General features: G+C 56.4%; 1 protein-coding gene across 2 annotated transcripts in view; it reads left to right on the forward strand.

Moving 5' to 3' along the window:
• Positions 1 to 12573, forward strand: part of ST3GAL1 (ST3 beta-galactoside alpha-2,3-sialyltransferase 1) — a 73621-nt gene extending 61048 nt beyond the window's left edge. For both annotated transcript variants that reach the window (XM_075549229.1, XM_075549230.1), the window contains 6 exons: positions 1301 to 2099; positions 4018 to 4214; positions 5190 to 5369; positions 6807 to 6852; positions 7734 to 7853; positions 8981 to 12573. In XM_075549229.1, coding sequence (XP_075405344.1) covers positions 1827 to 2099; positions 4018 to 4214; positions 5190 to 5369; positions 6807 to 6852; positions 7734 to 7853; positions 8981 to 9154 — 990 coding nt within the window. In that variant the 5' untranslated portion in view covers positions 1301 to 1826 and the 3' untranslated portion in view covers positions 9155 to 12573. The remainder of the gene's footprint in view (positions 1 to 1300; positions 2100 to 4017; positions 4215 to 5189; positions 5370 to 6806; positions 6853 to 7733; positions 7854 to 8980) is intronic.
• Positions 12574 to 18786: the final 6213 nt, after the last annotated feature.

Genomic DNA, 18786 nt, shown 5'->3' on the forward strand with positions numbered 1-18786 from the left:
GGATTTCTTGACGGCCCAGTGGAGCCCCAAGACCGGGCGGCTGCCTTTGAATCACTTACAAGGGGCCGAGAAAGTAGGACTTGCCCAAGGCCACGTGACCAGAGAACCAGACGTGACTCTGAAGCCCCTCTACCCAGACCTGGGGTGCCAGGGTGGGGAGTTTGGAGGCAAAGAGCTGGGTCACTTCCTCATCATGGAGGTGCTGAGGTGGCTTGCTGGAATTCAGAATCCAGGGGAAGCCACATGCCTGTCACACTTACCCTGTGCTTCCTGGCCCCTCCTCGATGCACATCACACCCCCCCAGGAGCACCCAGACCCACTAGACACTCAGCCCAGTGTCAACCTGAAAAATAGCCCTCACCATCCTCTTTCCACAAAAGTGTCCAGATCAGAACAGGAAAGGACGCTTCTGTCTTCTGGTCTGTTCTGGCTCACAGTGTGCCCGTGTGGGGCAGTATAGAGTTGCTCTATAAGGTCAGAGCCCTGAGCATTGGGCCACTCATGACAAGGTCAGCAGTTCGAAACCACCAGCCGCTCCTCGGGAGAAAGACAAGGCTTTCTACTTCCATAAGGCGTTGCAATCACGGGAAACCCAGTTGCAGTTCTACCCTCTGCTGTAGGATCGCCTTGAGTCAGAAGTGACTTGATGGCAGTGAGTTTGGTTTAGAGTTTGTTTTACTCTTGGCAGGAGGACCCCTGGTGGGGCAGCAGTAAAGCACGGGGCTGCTAACTGCTGAGTCATCGGTTCGAGTCCAGGCGGGAGAAGGCTGCAACAGTCAGATTGATTCTGGAAAGACAGCAGCCTGGGAAGCGCCCTGGTGAAGTCAGGCATCAACCTGCCAGCTGAGCTTCAATCTCAGCCAGGCCTGTCTTCCTCAGTACTGCTGGGTGGGTTTGGGCCTCCAGCCTTCAGAGTTGTCAAGAGCAGACTCTCCAAACCAACCCAATTCCTGGCCATCACGTCCATTCTGACTTCTGTCCACCGTATCGGAACAGAGTCGCTAGAGCTGCTCATGAGCGTTTCTGGGGCTTCACGTCTTTAGGAGAGCAGACAGTCTTCTCGTTCTCCCAAGGAGCAGCTGGTGGGCTTGAACCACTGACCCTGCAGTGAACGGCCCAGTACTCAACGCCCTGTTCCATTAGGAACTTTAAAATCTCCCATAGCCTCCCACATGCCTGCTCGGCCATGGAGCAAAGGTGACAGGACTCTCCCTGGTGCAGGGGTGGGTGAGGAGAGGAACATTTGTTACAGGCCGGTAATCGAATCTCACCCCATCTTCTTCCTTCTTTTCTGTGCAGACGACAGATGGCTCTCAGTCCCTTCCTGGTGGCTGGCAGTGGCGTGGGCACCAGGAGCCTCTAATTAAGGAGCATCGCCGGCCGAACTTTCTGAAGGAGGGTGGGAAACAACACCCCTTTCTTCTGCACCCCATAAGCATCCTTCGAGGCTCTCGTGCTGAGGTTCCCTGCATGGATGAATCCCCCACCATCTCTTTAGGGAGTGGGGGAGACACTGTCTTTGCACCTGATTCCAGCCTCACCAAGGGTACCACCAGTCCCTCAGGGGTTTGCTGAAGACCCAGACACCATTGTTTCCTGGGAAGACAAATTATATGCAAAAAGAGCCAACGCCCTATAAGTGCCCCTTGCGGACTTTGTGACGGCCACAGCGAGGGCCCACCATCAGGGCATCTGCCTCCCAGCGGGCCTGAGACCTCCCCTCTGGGGGTGCTCTCCTCTGATTGAGCTGCTGGTTCTGAGGTCTCTCTATCCTACTCATCCTGCATCAGGAGTGCTCTATTCCTGCCCTCCTGGCAAGCCAAAGATGCTGGCCCTGAGGAAGATGAAGCTGCTCACCTTCCTCCTCCTCCTCGTCTTCCTCACCTCCTTCTTCCTGAATTATACCTCCACCGTGATGACCACCAACTGGCTCTTCCGAAAGATCTTGAAGCTGCCCCAGAGGCCCTGCACCTGTAGCCGCTGTATCGGGGACCTCGAGGTCTCAAGCTGGTTCGCCCAGAGGTTCAACCAGACCATGCAGCCCTTGCTGACCTCCCACAACTCGCTGCTGCCGGAGGACACCTACAACTGGTGGCAGGTGAGAACTGGGCTGGGGTGGCCTCGGGGCACGTGCACCTGGGATCCCACTCAGCACTTAACATCATTCAGAACCCAATTATCGGTTCATTCATTTAAAAAGCACATGGGAGCATTTTCATTTCCTCACCTCATTTTCCACACACATTTTTTGAAGCACCTCCCTGATCAGCTGGAGCTGAAGGTTCGTGTCTGCTAGTGTCTCCTGACCGCTGTCCCAAGTGGCCACACCCTTTGTGACTAAAAACCTGGGATGCACATCTTCCCACAGATCTGGAAAGTCCCAGCGTCCAGGTGTCAGGGAGCAAGTAGCTCCATCCTGGATGTACTTCCCCATCCTGTGTCCTCCCAGCCACGCACTTTAATCAGACCCGTTCAACGATGCATCTTCTAGAACTACCAGTCCGCTTTCTCAAAGACGGGCAGCAGCCCGGCCCAGCCACAGGGCCAGCCACGGGCCAGGAGTCACACAGCGCCCCTTTGTTGTCACTGAGCTGCACAATGGCTTTCTTCTTTATCACCTGCTCTCTGTGGCTCCGGAGAACGTTTTGACCAGTAACCTTTCACGTCTGCCAAGTCACCTACCTGTGCTTCCCAACCGTGGATGAGTCGTGAGGTTTCCTTTTGAAAAACAAACGTGTGTGTGTGTGTGTGTGTGTGTGTGTGTGTTTGTGTAAGGCGAGTTGGGAAACGCCAGCCTCTGAGAGTTGGGGGAGGTGCTCAGGGGCAGCTGGCCAGCCTGTAAGGTGCACACCAGGCCCGCTCACCAGACCTGGAGTCTTTCTTCAAACCCGGCCACCTTGGCAGCGCATAGGTGGCTTGAAGGAGACTGTTAAAGAGGTGCTACTGAGAGATGAATGCAAGGATGCCATTTGGCCTGGTGGTGCCGTGGGTTAGGTGTTGAGCTGCCACACTTGAGGTTGGCAGTTCAAACCCACCAGCTGCTCTTCAGAACAAAGATGAGGCTGTGTGCTTCTACAAAGATGGACAGCCTCAAAAGCCCTGCATAGATGGACTGCTATGGGTCAGGGGTGGCAGTGGACTGGGTGTTGAGAATTTCAGCAAACACTTGTCAAGCTCTCTGGCCAAGAAAGATAAGGAACCAGTTGTGGGGATGGGGGACAGCACTGTGACCTAAGCCATCTTCACAATGTTGGGATGCACAGGGAATGCACCCACTGAGGTTCCTGCAGGGGAGCTTGACCGTGCCTCCAGGTGGGTGACTCTCAGAGCATAGTGTCCACCACTGTCATGCCTGAGGGTCCTGGGGGAGACCCGGGGTCTCAGTCCTATGGACTCTTTCCTTGACAGTGGCCTTGGATGCCCCTTGGCACCTTGTAGCCCCCTCCCCCATTTGTGTGCCCCTGCTGGTCTCCATAGAGCTTGGAGGTGGTTAGTTTCAGGAGCATCCTACAGGAAACTTTCTTGTGAACATGACAAAGAAAGCACACTTTCTAGTGTAATCACATCTCCAAACCCCAAACTCACTACCATGGAGTTGATGTTGACTCATAGCGACCCTGTAGGACAGGCTAGAACTGTAACTGTAGGACGAATGGATGGATGGATGGATGGATGAAAGGATGGATAGGTGGAAGGAAGGATGAGTGGACAGAAGGATGGATGGATGTGTAGATGAATGGATGGAAGGAAGAATGGATTAATGGAAGGGTGGGTGGGTGGATAAGGGCTAGATGTGTGGGAGGAGAGATGGGTAAGTGGGTGGATGGATGAATGAATGAATGATCCCTTACCTTTTATCTCCCAGAGTAGCCTGGACTGTGTGTGATCCCCACCATCTCCAGGCACACAGCAGCAAGCAGGCGCTCCCATGGCTATGGCCAGTAGGCTGGACGAGTAGCCTCAGGGAGCTTGGGGTCCAGAGCTCAGCCAGGGTGACAAGTCTCCTCTGTCCACAGAAGCTGCAGCGAGAGAAGACTCCCCGGAACCTGAACGACACCATCAGGGAGCTGTTCAGCCTGGTGCCTGGGGACACGGACCCTATGCTGGACAATGAGGCAGTGGGCTGCCGGCGCTGCGCCGTGGTGGGCAATTCAGGCAATCTGAAGGCTTCCCAGTATGGCGCCCAGATAGATGAGCACGACTTTGTGCTGAGGTGAGTGCCCCTCAGCCCGGCACTAGGAGCTGTGCCCATGGGGGCCTCTAGTGCCCAGCCCTGCACCTTGAGGGCCTCTCCAGGCCAGAGAAACCATCTGGGCCATTGGTAAGGGGCCAAGGTCCCAGCCTTGGTGGCCTCATCTTCCAGTGAGCGCCAGGTCCCACCCTCCCCACTCTGGGCCTCAGTTTCCCATTCTGTACTGCAGAGGGAACTGCATTGGAAGGGTTGCCCAGGGACAAGTGAGTACGCTGAGCCCCGAGGCTGGGAGCTTAGACAGCAGGCCCGCTGAGATGAGGAAGCCCTCTTTCCTTCGGACCGCAGCTCTGCTCTGCAGAGCAGACTGGTGTCCTGTACATGGTGATCCTGTATTCCCCCACGTCATCGCATGAGACAGGAATCCCCAGTGACTGCCACCTCCACCGGGGTTCTTTATAATCCCCACTCTGTTGCTCACAGAGCCCAGGGGCACAGGGGCTGCAGGGGGAGACATATAAGCAGGGGTGGAGCTGGTGGTCCACTGAGTGACTTCCCAGTGGTCTCTTGTTTCTGGGACAGCTCACCTGGTGGCCTTGAGGTGGCCCCACATCCCTGATGTCCAGTGGGACTACTCATAGTGGGGGTAGGGAGGGATTTGTCCCATGTTGGAGACTGCCCGCAGGGGCTCCGTGGCCTTGGGCAGCCTCTGGGGGCGCAGGAATCCTTGACCAAGGGCCTGAGGCACGTACCTGGTGGGCATGCCATTCAATGTCCTGATCTGATGATCAGTTAGGGAGCACCTGCTCAAGGCCCACCTGAGATCGTGCAAGAGCAGTGTCTGCTGCCTCTGCTTCCCTGAGCAGGGCAAGGGGCTCCCAGCCAGGCAGATTTGATGCCTGAGGCCGAGCTGAAGGCCAGTGGATTGAGTCACCGCTGGCTGGGAGCATGGGCACCCACATGATGCACTGCTGGTTCTTCTCTGCTTCCTGCGCACAGGATGAACAAGGCCCCCACGCTGGGGTTTGAGGCCGATGTTGGCAGCAAGACCACCCACCATCTAGTGTACCCCGAGAGCTTCAAGGAACTGGGGGAGAACGTCAGCATGATCCTGGTGCCCTTTAAGATCACGGACCTGCTCTGGGTGATCAGCGCCACCACCAACGGCACCATCTCCCGGTAAGTCCCCATCTTCCCCCTGCCACGCCCTGGCCCAGAGCAGCTCCCAGACCTGACACACAAGCCCTGCCCCCTACAGGCCACTGACCCAACTCCCCCAGTTCCAGGGGAGCCCCTCAGCCCTCAGGGACTTTCAGCTGGACGCAGGTTGAACCTTGCTCCTCCTGGTGGAGATCTAGTCCCTCCCAAACCAGAATCCCCCCCCCCCCCCGCCTGCCTCAGGCGCTTCCAGCTCATGCGGGAGACCCCGAGAAGGGGTGGAGAAGCTGGCTTTCAAGGGCAGGTCACTACACTTCTCGTCCAGCATGCTTCTGCGTGGACTTGAACCCCAACCTTTGGGTTCACTGTTTGCACCAGCTAGGGATGCCATGCTCCCCGGGGAAGCCCACCAGGAAGCAGGACAGGAGACGCTGCCCCAGAGGAGCGCTGGAGAAAGCCTTCCCACTCCCATAAAAGGTCCCAGTCTCGGGAACCCACGGGGGGCAGTTCTACCCTGCCCTGCAGGGTCCCTCTGAGTGGAGATCAGCCAGAAGGCCGTGAGTGGGTGTGGGAGTGCTGCCCGCCGTCCCTAGAGGACCTCAGAGACAGCAGCCGGGTGAGGATAAGGAGATGCCTTTCCAACTGCCGGGGCCCTGATCCCACGACCGCAACATCTGCCTCCCGCACTGTGCTCAGAGGCCGGGCAGCACGGGCACAGCAGTCGCGGGGGGCTCACGCATTCTCCTCGTAGTAGCCCAGGGGCTCCCTCACCCAGGCTCGCCTTTCCCCAGCCAGGACTCCTGTCCCCCACCCTCCTCACTCTTTCTGAAAAGAAACGGTTTCAGGGTCCAGAGTTGTCCCCCACCCCCACCCCCTCGGCCCCAAAACAAAACAAAAAAAACCTCAGCTGTCATCAAGTCGATCCGAATCCTAGCCACCTTGTCAGCCAGGGTAGAGCTGCCCCTGTGGGTCTCTGAGACTGGGGTTCTCTCTCATCTCAGCCAGAAAGCCTCCTTCTCCCACAAAGCTCTGCGGTTGGCAGCCCAATGCATGACCCCCTCGGCCAGCGGGCCAGGGGTCAGGTTTGAATGCTTGCATGCTGTGGGGTGCTATACCCAAAAGGAGACCTCACACCAGGTGCTCCAGCTGTCTGGCTTCTTAGAGAGACAGGAGAGCCACTCTGCCCGACATCCCCCCACCCCCCACACACTACCTTCCTGCGGGCTTGGAGCTGATCCCCCATCCCAGCCCTTCTGAATAGGGAAGGGGTTTGTATGCCAAGCAGGTTGACTCCCAGAACCTCTTGCGATGAGCCACCGTTGCCCTCTAGTGTCTGCCACGGAGCATTGCAGGGTGTTACTGGCCAGAGGCAACTCTGCGGGGCTGGGCCGAGCAAGGGGAAAGGACACGCCCTCCTCCCACAGCCCCTCCCACCAACCACCTGCCCCTCTCTTCCAGCACCTATGTCCCTGTCCCCACCAAGATCAAAGTGAAAAAGGAGAAGGTGAGTTGAACCCTAACCTTCATTCATTTTTATTTCAACTGCAATCAGACCTGGTGGGGCCGTGCTAAGCCGCTAACTGATTAACTGATAACCAGAGAGTCAGAGGTTCGAACCCACCATGGGGCAGCTTCCTTCTGTACTATAGGGTCCCGGACAGCAATGAATATATGTATATCAGTATATGTGTGTACATTTTTCTATTTCTATAGAATATACCTATCTGTATCTGTAAGTAGATACATATGTATATGTGTATAAGTGTATGTACACACAAATATACAGATATATCTATACATCACTGCCATCAAATCAATTCGGACTCATAGCAACCCTAAAGGACAGGGTAGAACTGCCCCTCTGGATCTCTGAGACCAACTCTTTTGGGGAGTAGAAAGCCTCACCTGTCTCCCATGGAGCAACAGGTGGTTTTGAATTGCTGACTTTGCAGTTAGCAGCCCACTGCCCCTCCAGGGCTCGCTATACAGTGATGGGCGCTTCAAGGAGTCTGTAGGGAAGTGGAGGGCAAAGATAATGGAGCTGCCCCTGAACTCTCTGAAGCCCCTCTCGAGGTGCCAAAGCATCACTGTTTCAGCCTGACTTATGCACACAACGCAGTGTCTTCATTGAGTTCACCATGCCAAACCAGCAGCCCGCCAGTCCCTCTCAACAGACACTAACAGTCCCAAGCAATGCCTCTTGGTGGCCCCTCCCCCTGCTGGTCTCTGTGCACACTCCCGTCAGTGTGAGGGCCCAGTCCATCTCGTCACTAGGGTGTCAGCTCCACAAATGCAGGGGGCAGGAGGAGGGGGGTTGTCCCCTTACTCCCCTCCTGCCCCTCCTGCCTGTGTCTGCCCTCCCGTCTCACTCCTGCCCCCCTGCAGATCCTCATCTACCATCCGGGCTTCATCAAGTACGTCTTCGACAACTGGCTGCAGGGCCACGGGCGGTATCCGTCCACGGGCATCCTGTCTGTCATCTTCTCCCTGCACGTCTGTGACGAGGTACGCCACCTGCCCCATACGGGGACACCTCCTGCCCTGTTCCTGGATGGGGTGGGGCAGCAGGGACAGATCTGGGGCTGGATGGCCCTGAGGACCCAGGCAGGCCCTTCCCTCCCTGGGCCAGGCTGCACACTGCTAGCTGGGCATTGGCAGAGCCTCTTGGGTGGCCTGACATGCCCGGGAAAGAGGTTAGAAAGCTGTGCTCCTGCCCCCGGGAGGCAGCCGCTGCCCAGACACAGATCCCAGCTTGGGAGCAGCGTCTCCCGGCAAGCACCTGATGATGGTGGCCATGGCAGAGCTGCACACTAGACAGTTCACAATGGCTGTGCCCAAGCCATACCAGAGCCGACGCCATCAGAATGGCTGGGTGTGGGAATCGAACCTCCAGACTTCTCAACCCACCATGCTGGGGGACCAGCGGGCTTTCCTCACTACCCAGTAGACGCATGCCAGTGGGAGGCGTTGGATGTGGTGTTTTTAACACTTACCTTGTTCCCAAGGCTCTAGGCACTCAAGAAGCAGATAGAAAGTCTCTGGTTCACAGGACAGTCCGTGCGCCAGTATGTGGAAGTGCCACGTGGGGGGTGGCTTTGCAGAACAGTGAATTTCTCACTGCTGGAGAGACCAGAAGTCAGGGTGTGATTCTTAGGGGGAGGGCCTTCCTTGTCTGTCGGTGTCTGGGAGCCCTGGGAGTGGTGTAGTGGATTAGACAGTTGGCTGCTCACTGAAATGTCAGCAGTTCGAAACCACCAGTCGCTCCATGGAAGAAAGAGGAGGCCTTCTGCTCCTGTGAAGTTACAGTCTCGGAAATCCACAGGACAGCTCTACTCTGCCCTCTAGGGTCGCTGGGAGTCAGCTTCGACAGGGATGGCACTGAGCGCGTGGGCCATTTGTGGGCATTGTGGGCTGGGAGCTGCATTTGGCTTCCTCTGCACCCCCTTGTGGGCCACTGTGTCTACTCCCTTCTTAAACAACATGGCGGGGGGGGAGTAAGTTTGGAGGCCCCTTCCCTTGGCATGCCGCTTGGCATACTCGCTGGTCCAGGGCTTGGGGTTTCCGCAGCTTTCTGGGGGCACATTTGAAGTCGCGTGGTCTGACCTCTGCTTCCCCCCTTCCCCCCACCCCAGGTGGACTTGTACGGCTTCGGGGCGGACAGCAAGGGGAACTGGCACCATTACTGGGAGAACAACCCGTCGGCGGGGGCTTTCCGCAAGACCGGTGTGCACGACGGGGACTTTGAGTCCAACATCACAGCCACCCTGGCCTCCATCCACAAGATCAGGATCTTCAAGGGGAGATGACGCTGCCAAGAAGGGCCAGGCCCGCTCCTCCTCGCCACCGCCAGCCCTGCACCCGGCATCTGGTGTCACTGAGCCCTGCCCGACTGCAGGGTGGGTCTCGAGATCTGCAGAAGTTGGGGGGCAGACGCAACCCCCGAGGCAGGCAGGGCGCTGGGAGATGCTGTGTCAGGTCCACTCTGGCTGCCGGTGACCTGGGGTCTGACCCTGAAGACCCCTTCTCCGAGGTGAAGGAGCCCGAGGATGGGCAGATAGGCCTCCCCTCGAGGGGTCCTGCTAGCTCCCACCCGGGGCCTCCCTGGACATTCCTGAGGGGGGACTACCTTTAGGGCAATGCCACAGACCCCGGGCAGTGCCCCACAGGGGCCTCCGTTCCCTGGTGTCTTCCCCTCGGCGCTTGGGCTCTGGACAAGTTCATGCCGGCCAATCACGCCCTGTCCTGGGGTTGGGAGGCAGGCCAGGGACAGTGGCGGACAGAGCAGGGTGTGACTTACCTCATCCCTTTTCCCCCTGTGGGCCCCTGTCTTCCTCTTCAGTCTTGCCTGATTATTTATTGATTTCTTGGGTAATTCGACTGACGTTTTGCACGTGGTGTGGCTGGTGTGAGGTCTTCATCAAGCATGCTGTGGCTTATGGAAGGGGTGCCTGAGCCCCTGTGGGGGTCCCCGGGCTCGGGGAGAAGTCTCCTGGCACCAGTCTGTCCGTCTGTGCGATGCCCTGTGTCCAGTCCCTCACTCAGCACCCTGTTGTTGGGCCAGGGTGGCCCCCTCCCGTTTCCCAGGTTTGATCTTGCCCACTGAAACCACCTTCTAGAAGGCGGGGGGCAGGGAGGAGAACTGATGTCCTGGTGGCCTGTGCAGAGTGTAGGTGGCCTCAGCAAACTTCCACCTTCCATTTCCAGAAGGTTCCACTCCCACCAGCCAAACCTAAAGGGAGGGGCTATGACAGCATGATGTCCAGGGGGCTGGAGGCCATTTACAAGAGGCCCCGGAAATGGCGGGCCAGGCTCTGTGAGGCCAGGTCTCTGTTTCTGCTTGCGTGCGGACTCTGAGTGGGCCAGAGGAGAGGGTCTAGCCTGTTTACTTGCCAAGAGCCCCAGTGCCTGGAAAGTGTTTGATTCTCTTATAAAAGGCCCAGCTGCAAAGTTCTGCAGAATGTAGCGTCCTCGTAGAAGGACCATGAACCCACACGCTGCCCTTGGACCCTCAGGGGCCAGAGTGGGGTGGCCCAGGACGGGGCGGTGCTGGCTAGCCCGGGGAGCTCGGGGACAGGTCCCAAGGCAGCATCCACTAGAGAGAGGAGCTGGCCCCCAGAAACTTCCCATCCCACCCCACAAAAAGCTGAGTCGCTTCAGCAACAAGGGGTTCAGACTGAGCACTGTGTCATGTGGCTTTCCTGGGAGAGAGAAAAAGGCTCGTCCTGGGCGGGGGTCCACGTGGGCATCCCCTAAACCAGTTTCCCAGCCTCGGTCCACTCTCCCCCCCCCCCCGCCCCCCCTGCTCTCTGACCTCCCAACCCTCCCACTGTAGAGAGGAGAAGACCAAAGCCTGGGAAGGGACTGACCGGCGAGCAGACGTCGCAGCCTACAGATTTCCCATGTCCAGGAGAGGGCTTGTCTAGCCAGCTCCCAGAACGTGGGTTCTGACCCCTGCCTTGGCTCTGACTCTCAGGCTGCCCCTGGGGCTCCACCGTCACCCCATACTCATGGAGGAATGCGCCTTCCCCTTCCAGAACCCCAGCGCGCGCCTTTCTGAGTCTGAAAGATTTGGAAACCAAATCAAAGCCGATCCTGGTGGCCCAGGCAACACGCACCCCTGGCCTAAGCCGCCTCCAAGGGAGAGTGGCTTAGAATCAGGCAAGGGGCTTCCCAGGAGGCATTTGGGGTGCTGTGGACAGGAGAAAGCAGGTGTGTTGGTGGTGCTGATGGTGTCAGGTGCCACCCAGTCAGTTCTGACCCACAGCAACTCTGCACAACAGAAGGAAACACCGCAGGGCCCAGTGCCATCCGCACACTGGTCCCTGTGCCGGAGCCCCTTGCGGCCTCTGTGTCAGTCCATCTCCACGAGGACCTTCCTCCTTTTGGCTGTGCGTTCGCTTTACCACACATGCTGTGCTTCCCCGGGGTCTGGTCTCCGCTGACCACATGCCCCAAGTATGGGAGACCTTGTCTCCATCCTTGCCTCTGTGGGCTTCCAGCAAATGAGACATGGAACTTGGAAACCAGCCGAGGGGGGAACAGGAGCCAGGTGATTCCCTGGGAAGGCGGGGACTTTTCAGAGCCCTTGGTTGCTCCGTCCCTGTGTGATCAAGGGCGCTGGGAGAGGCCAGCGCCGTGTCCAGGTGCACTAGGCCACAGATGGACTGTTCAGGACCTCCAGGGACATAGTCTGTGACCTGCGCTCGAGCTGTTTTCAAGAGGCCCGAACACAGGAAAAAGCTCCACCTCCCTCCCTCGGCGATGGCCAAGCGTACGTCCAGGGGCACCCACACCCGCTAACACGGCCACATGCCAAAGGGGATTCAAGCCCCTCCAAGGCTTCAGAAGTTCAACCCCCTCCGCCTCGGCCCTCAGCACACAGGGCCTTCAGCCAGCGCTCCCCCAGCCTCAGAAAGCCCCCCTCTGGTGGCCCCCTCTCCTCGCCCAACTGCGTGCTGACACCTCGCAGAGCCAGTATGAGTTCTCTGTGTGGGATGGCCACAGGGGGCTGAGAGGTAAGGGACAGAAAGTGATTTCCTCCCAGCTCTGGAAGGTGGAAGTCAATCAGGAGCCCAGCCTTACCGCTCCTCCCATGAGCCCCTGGGGCTCGACATCTGCTTCTCTGGTCTTCCAGCCACCCCCCACCCCAAAAGTGAGCTGACCTCATTAACATAACAAGGGAAAACCTACTTCCAAATAAGATCCCATCCCCCGCGTCGGGACCCTTAAATCGCAGTGCGTGTTGGGCTGGAGTCCAGGTAGTTCAGTCCAGAGCAGAGGCAGACACAGCATTTTCAAGGGGGTCCAGGTGCCAGAAGGAACCCTGCATTTCCAGCTCCCAGCCCACGGCCCAATGGCCCCACCTGGGACCCAGGCTCCCGACACGGACCAGAGCTGCCCACCTGCATGCAGCCCTGCGCCAGCACCCTAAACCTGTGCCGGGACCCCAGGGCCACCAGCCCTCTGCTCCGCCACCCCCCCCCCCTGCCCCCCAGCACACTCTCCAAGCCAAAGCCTGCCTCTTGTGCACTTTCCGTTCTTCGCCGCTGTGTGGTTGGTCCTTTGAAAGCTGCCCCCGCCCCACCCCCTCACCTGTGCTTGTTCTCCAGTGGGCGGGGCGTTGCCGAATGATGTCAGTGAGAGCCTGCCTTCCGGGTCCCCTGCTTGGTTTTATTTATTGTTAAATGTTTCCGGTGATGAGAATCAACATGAATAAAGAGAATTGCTATTTTACCCTCTGGGTGTCACGGTCATTTCAATCCCAGGGCCAGACGGGGGTCCTGCCCCCCATTGTCCGGGGTGGGGTTATCCTCAGAGGCTGGGCCATCTGCAGAAGGATCCGACACACACCTGCAGGGTATAAGCCCTGGCCAGGCTCTGCGAGGTGTCCCTTCAAACACAGCCCTGACTCTGCTGTGTGACAGCGGTGCCTCTCTGAACCTCAGTTTCCTTGCCTGTAGAATGGGCCTGCACGGCCCGCCTTCCAAAGGAGGCCTGATCCCAGTCCATAGAACCCCTCCCGTCGGTGGGTTCCAGCTCACAGGGACCCCGTGGAACACAGTAAAACTGTGCCTAGGGCTTTCCAAAACTGTAAAAGATTTGCCATGTCCAGGAGAGGGCTTGTCCAGCCAGCCCCCAGAACGTGGGTTCTGACCCCTGCCCTTGCTCTGACTTTCAAGCTGCCCCTGAGGCTCCATCGTCAGCCCATACTTCCTGTGGAGGGATGGGCCTTCCCCTTCTGGGAGCCCAGCGAGCGCCTTTCTGAGTCTGAAAGATTTGGAAGCAGATCTTTGCATATTTTTGCTCTATGGGAGGGGCTGATGAAGGACATGAAGTGCCAGAGTCCACAACAGCTCACGGTGGTGGGTGGGAGGTCTCAGGAACAGTCACCGCAGCCAGGGCCCAGGGCTGCATCCCAATGTGTGCCACCCAGCCCCCTGGACAGGCTCTGGGTGTGTGGACATGAGTCCATAGGAGATTTCTTTCTTATTCATTGTTTTATTAGGGGCTCTTCACCTACTTTTCTGTTGTCCATCCCCTTGGGAAGGGGCCATATGTCAATCATTCTGATCGATTTCCCCCTTTCTCCCCCTACCTTTCCCTTCCCCTCCTGGTATCGCTACTCATTATTGGACCTAAGGAGTTGATCTGTCCTGGGTGTCCCCATCGGGGATTTCTTAACTCCCAGAGGCCAGTCAGTATTGGTGCTCCAGTGTCATGGTTCTCATTGACAAGACACCCTGCCAGGTCGAGGTGGCCCTTCCCAGCCTCAATCTGCTGAACCAGCCCCTGGCTTCCATGTGAAGAAACAGCCAGAGGAGGGACTTGTAGGATTCAACCCCAGGCCTGCCCTCCCCAGCCTGGGATTCCCTGGGCTCCACTGCCTGCTAGCCACCCTCCACTCAGCTCAGAGAACCTGAATCTGTGCCAGCAGCCGGTCCAAGGGGGGCATGCTGAAGGCACTGCCAGAGGGAGGTGGGACAGAGGTCAGCTGACCAGCGTTGTGTGGCGGGGTGTATAAGTTTAACCAAGTGACCTAAGTGCCCTGAGCTGTCATTGCTGTCACCGACTCTAGTGGAGGCCACATGAGCTCAGCAAAGGCACCAGGCTGAGAAGAGTCTAGGACCCAGGGCTTCTGGGGGACTGCCTTGCTTTCTGGGCCTGGGACTGGTCCTTCCCTGATGGGCCCCCACCTTACCCAGGCCCCAGCTCCCTCTAATGATGCACCTGCCCAAGCACGAGCCCAGAACAAGGGGCGGTCCCTGCCCCAGGACAGAGGCAAAGCCCTCTGGGTCATACTCAGTCAGGGCACCTGGTCCTTAGCCTGGTGCCTGGGCCGGTGCCTGTGAAGTCACCCCACCTCCCGGAGAACCTGCATGTGTTACCTTGAGGCTTGGCTCCGGCCGGGATCAGTGGTCAGTGCTGGAAGTGGGCCTCTCTTGGTCGGGTAAGGGAATAACCCCAAGTGTGTTCAGCAGTCACTCCACCTCCCTCTCCCCATGGGGCATCTGCTGGGGAAGTGGCAGCTCAGGGCAGTGATGTAGGTGACCAGCCACGGAGAAGGGCTAAGGCAGGGCTTGAATGCCGGCTGCTGGGTGCAAGTCCTGGCTGGCAACCACAGGTGATCTGTCCCTTGGGGAGTTCTCAGCTTAACTCCAAGCCCGAGGCCTGCTGCAGGAGGAGCGGGAGGCCTCATTCTAAGTCAGTGGTTCTCAACCGGTGGGTTGAGACCCCTTTGGGGGGGTTGAACGACCCTTTCACAGGGGTCGCCTGATTCATAACAGTAGAAAAATGACAGTGATGAAGTAGAAACAAAAATAATGTTATGGTTGGGGGGGGGGTCACCACAACATGAGGAGCAGTGTTAAAGGGTCACGGCATCAGGAAGGTCGAGAACCACTGCTGTAAGTGGAAGGAGCTGCCCGGCTTGGGGAAGGGAAGGGATAGGGGGGTTCCCAGATCAAGCGCCTCTGAAAGGAGCCGTGGTGGATGGTGGGCCCCGCAGTGGGCTGCTCACAGCAGGGTCAGAGGTTCATAACCATCAGCTGCTCCATGGGAAGAAGATGAGGCTCTCTACTCCCAGGGAGAGTGACAATCTCAGAACCCCACAGGGGCCGTTCTACCCTGTCCTCCGGAGTCTGTAAGTGGGCATCGATGTGAGCGCCAGTTGAGGGTGGCCACCAGAGGGCATAACGGACCCACCAGTCACCTCCGTGGCCGCTCACCACCTGCTCATCTGATTCTTTCTCAGAGACCTACCTACCTCTTCTTTCCAACCTCCTGGTTTCAAACGTCTGGGATCCCCAAGCCCTCTCCTTGACCCTCTTCTACCTACCACAGCCACACTCCCCATTGCGCTCTCTCTCTTTCTCTCTCTCTATCACACACACACACAGACGCACACGCATGCACTCACAATTCCCTGACCACGGCACTCCCCCCCTCCAAAAGACAGGTGGGGGAGGGGGCTGCTCATGAGTTTGCATGGGCCGGGAATGGAACCTGCACCTCCAATTCTACCCCTGAGCCCCCACCGCTGCTCCCACCAAAATGCCAGAGCCAAGCCTGCTGCTGCCAAGTGCAGAGAGACTCGTGGGGATCCTGTAGGCCAGAAGGGACACGTCCCACAGGGTTCCCCAGGCTCATTGATCTTTCCAAGAACCTGCTGCCAGGGCGGGTTAGTCACCAAGCACTTCATGACTGCGTCCCAAGGCTCCTTCCACTGCCACCACCCACCCCCCACCCCGGCCCTGCACGTGCCTGCAAGTCTCAGCCAGATCGCCTCTCCTTGTTTACCTGATCCTGTTCCTTGGGTCTCCTTTAGAGTCACCCTATAAGACAGCACCAATCTGCAAGGCAGAGAGACCAGGGACCCCTCCCGTCACCAAGCCCGTCACCTCCCAGGCCCAGCTTTGGGCCTTGTCATCTTCAAACTTGTTCTTGTGAGTCACCACGGAGTCCGGCCAGACTCATGGAACCCCTATGCACCATTGGAGCAAACACTGCCCAGTCCTGTCCCCTCCCACAGCTGTGTTAAAAGTGAGCCCCTGTCGCTGCCACTGGGTCCACCCCTCTTGTTGAAGGTCTTCTCTTTGTCGCTGGTCCTCTGCTAATCACGAAGTCCTTTGCCAGGGACTGGCCTCCCTGAAATAGGCAAGCTCATAGCACCACCTTGAAGCAGAACTGTACCGAGAACACTTCTCCTTGAGGACATCTTCCTGCCAATCCCACCCACGCCCACCGGCCTCTGCCTGGCCTGAGGTCGTCTGTTCTAACATCACATGGAATGCAGGTTTGTAAGTGCCCTGAGAGCATTGCTGTAAGTCTGTCTCTCAGGGACAGGAGTGTTCATTTCGATAGAGATAAAACCCAGGAATGGGGTCATAAAACAAGGCACCTGAAACTTTACCTAAATATACTTCCTGTCAATACCACTTAGTGATATATGTATTTCAACTTGCTTTTTCTTCTGCTTTCTGTATTCACCCTCCCTGAATAATATAAAAGAGACATGGCCAGGGAAGACAGGGCTGCAGCCTGGTGAAAAAGTTCTCCTTGAACAAATCCCACTGCAGCCCGAGCTAGCCTGATATAAAAATAAAGACTTCTGTAATTCTAATTGGACAATGTAGTGGTCTTCTTTTATCCAAACCTGCAACATGCCCCCCCCCACCCCCGGTCACATATTCAAAGGAGGTGCGCTGAAGTCTCGCCATCGTTGCCTCTGAGGAGCACACAGGCCCCTGAGTCCAGTCTTCTCATTCTGCGGCTCATCTTCCCCTTCCGGCATCCACTATCCACGCTGCAGGCAGACACATCGACCTAAAACCCTAATGGGATGGTGTCCTGACTGTTGCCATGGTGACAATGCCTCCCAAATCTCAATGGACAGGGAAGGCACTACCTTGGGCTGGAGCTCCCTTGGGTTTGGCTCTAGGCAGCTGGTTGGATGTGGGTCTTCACCATCTGGGTGTCCGTCCCCTTGGTGCAGCCCATTGAGAGGAGGCAGGTGCACAAGGACAAGTCCCATCACAAGGGACCAAGTGAAATCTCTGCTTGGGTATGGCCCACCAAAATCAGATCAGCTGAAACGAGCCCTAGGTGGGGCAGATTAAAGATGGCGGCTGGTACTTGGCCATGCTTCCCACTAAGAGGGCCTGGTTCTGTTAAGGACAATGGAAATGAAGCATGGTGATGGTTACACAAGATGAACTAATTTGTGCCAATGAACTGTAAACATTTAACAAGGTTGAAGTGGCTCCTGGTTTACTGTCTATGTGGTATGAAGAAGAATGCAGCCTCAGGGTCGGAGGAAGGCTTATCAACAGCCTGAGATAGGCAGATGACACAGCCTGGCTTGCTGAAGCCAAGAAGAAGAACATGCAACACCTGTGGATGAAGCTCAAAGACTTCAGTGTGATTACACCTCAACACCAAAACAGACCTTTTTAATCTCACAACTGGACCAATGGACAATATCATGATAAAGCGGTGTGGTAGACTGGGTTGACTAGAGAAACAAATCCAGAGACACTCATGTATGTGAGAGAGCTTTATATCAGAGAGTAATTGTATAGTAAGAAAACATCCCAGCCCAGTCCAGATCAAGTCCATAAGTATGATATTAGTCCTTATATCTTATACTAGTCCATAAATTCCTCTTCAAACTCATGCAGCACAAACAATGATGCCAAAAGCAGGGAAATCACAGGCTGGTGGGTGAAAAGTATTTTGGATCCAGTGGCGGTGGAAGCATCTCAGTGCTCAAACGATGCTCCTCCAGCTCTCTGAGTGTGTCCCTGTGGGATACAGAAGGATTTCTCCCAAGCTGTCTCCCCCAAATATATGCCAGACAGCTGCTTGGGAATGACTATACTTGGAGGTCATCAGAAGTAGGTCAGGGGTTATTCTCCCTGAGAGCTATCAACCATCTAGAGCAAGTAGTCACCACTGTTTATCCCACAACAAATAGGGCCCACTCCCTTCTGATAAGGATAGTAGTTGTCTGTTTCCTTGTAGGAGACCCCTGAGGTCAAACTCGTCCAAGGATGATCAAGGTTAGGTCGCCATCTTGAATCTAGGGTCCGCTCACATGTCACATGTATACCCCCAATCCCTCTTCCTATTGCATGTATGTCCCTAGCCACCCCTTCTGATTATTGTATTACCTATAGTACAGCCCCTTCCTGTGACGTATGTCCTCACCTGTAATTAGGGGGCTTGCATGTCCCCAGAGAAGATAAAAAACCTGGGCTAGCATTAAATCTCTCTCTCTCTCCCTCCACGTGGACCATCTAGCGGGGCAGAGGTGAGTATGCTACCATGGATTGTGTCTGACTCCATTTATTTCAATACTTCTATCTCTCATGCTCTCTATAACTTTACTATGATCTTTACTTATTATTACTGTACAATTTGCGCCTAACGGACCCGTAAGGATGTGTTAGGGGCTGGCTTCCCCTGACATGTATCCTCAAGAGGAAGGTGAGGCCGAGAGAGTGTGTGGCCCACCTGCAGGAAGAAAGAGAGGAAGTTCCAGAATCCTCATGAGAAGACACGCCCACAGGGAGGAAATCACTGGGCTGTAACCTGATTGGCAGGCTAGACTCCACCCCTTCATTCTTCAATCAAGTTGACATGAAACTGTAACCACCGCAAGGAGAAAGGGTTGAAGCCGGCAAGGATTTTGTTTTTCTTGGATCTGGAAGCAGCAGTCAAGAAATCAAAAGATGCCTTGCACCGGACAAGCTTGCTGTCAGAAACCCGATTTCTTTAAAGTGCTAAAAAAAGCAAAGATGTCACCTTCAGTATTAGGGGACCAGGACTCAAACTGTGGTGTTTTGAATTACCCATATTCATGTGAAAGTTATGCAATGACTAGGGGAGACTGGAGAAGAATTGATGCGTTCGAATATGGTTTGGGGCAAGAAGATTGGAA

Source organism: Tenrec ecaudatus, chromosome 5 (assembly GCF_050624435.1).
Source record: "Tenrec ecaudatus isolate mTenEca1 chromosome 5, mTenEca1.hap1, whole genome shotgun sequence".
Classification (NCBI taxonomy): Eukaryota; Metazoa; Chordata; class Mammalia; order Afrosoricida; family Tenrecidae; genus Tenrec; species Tenrec ecaudatus.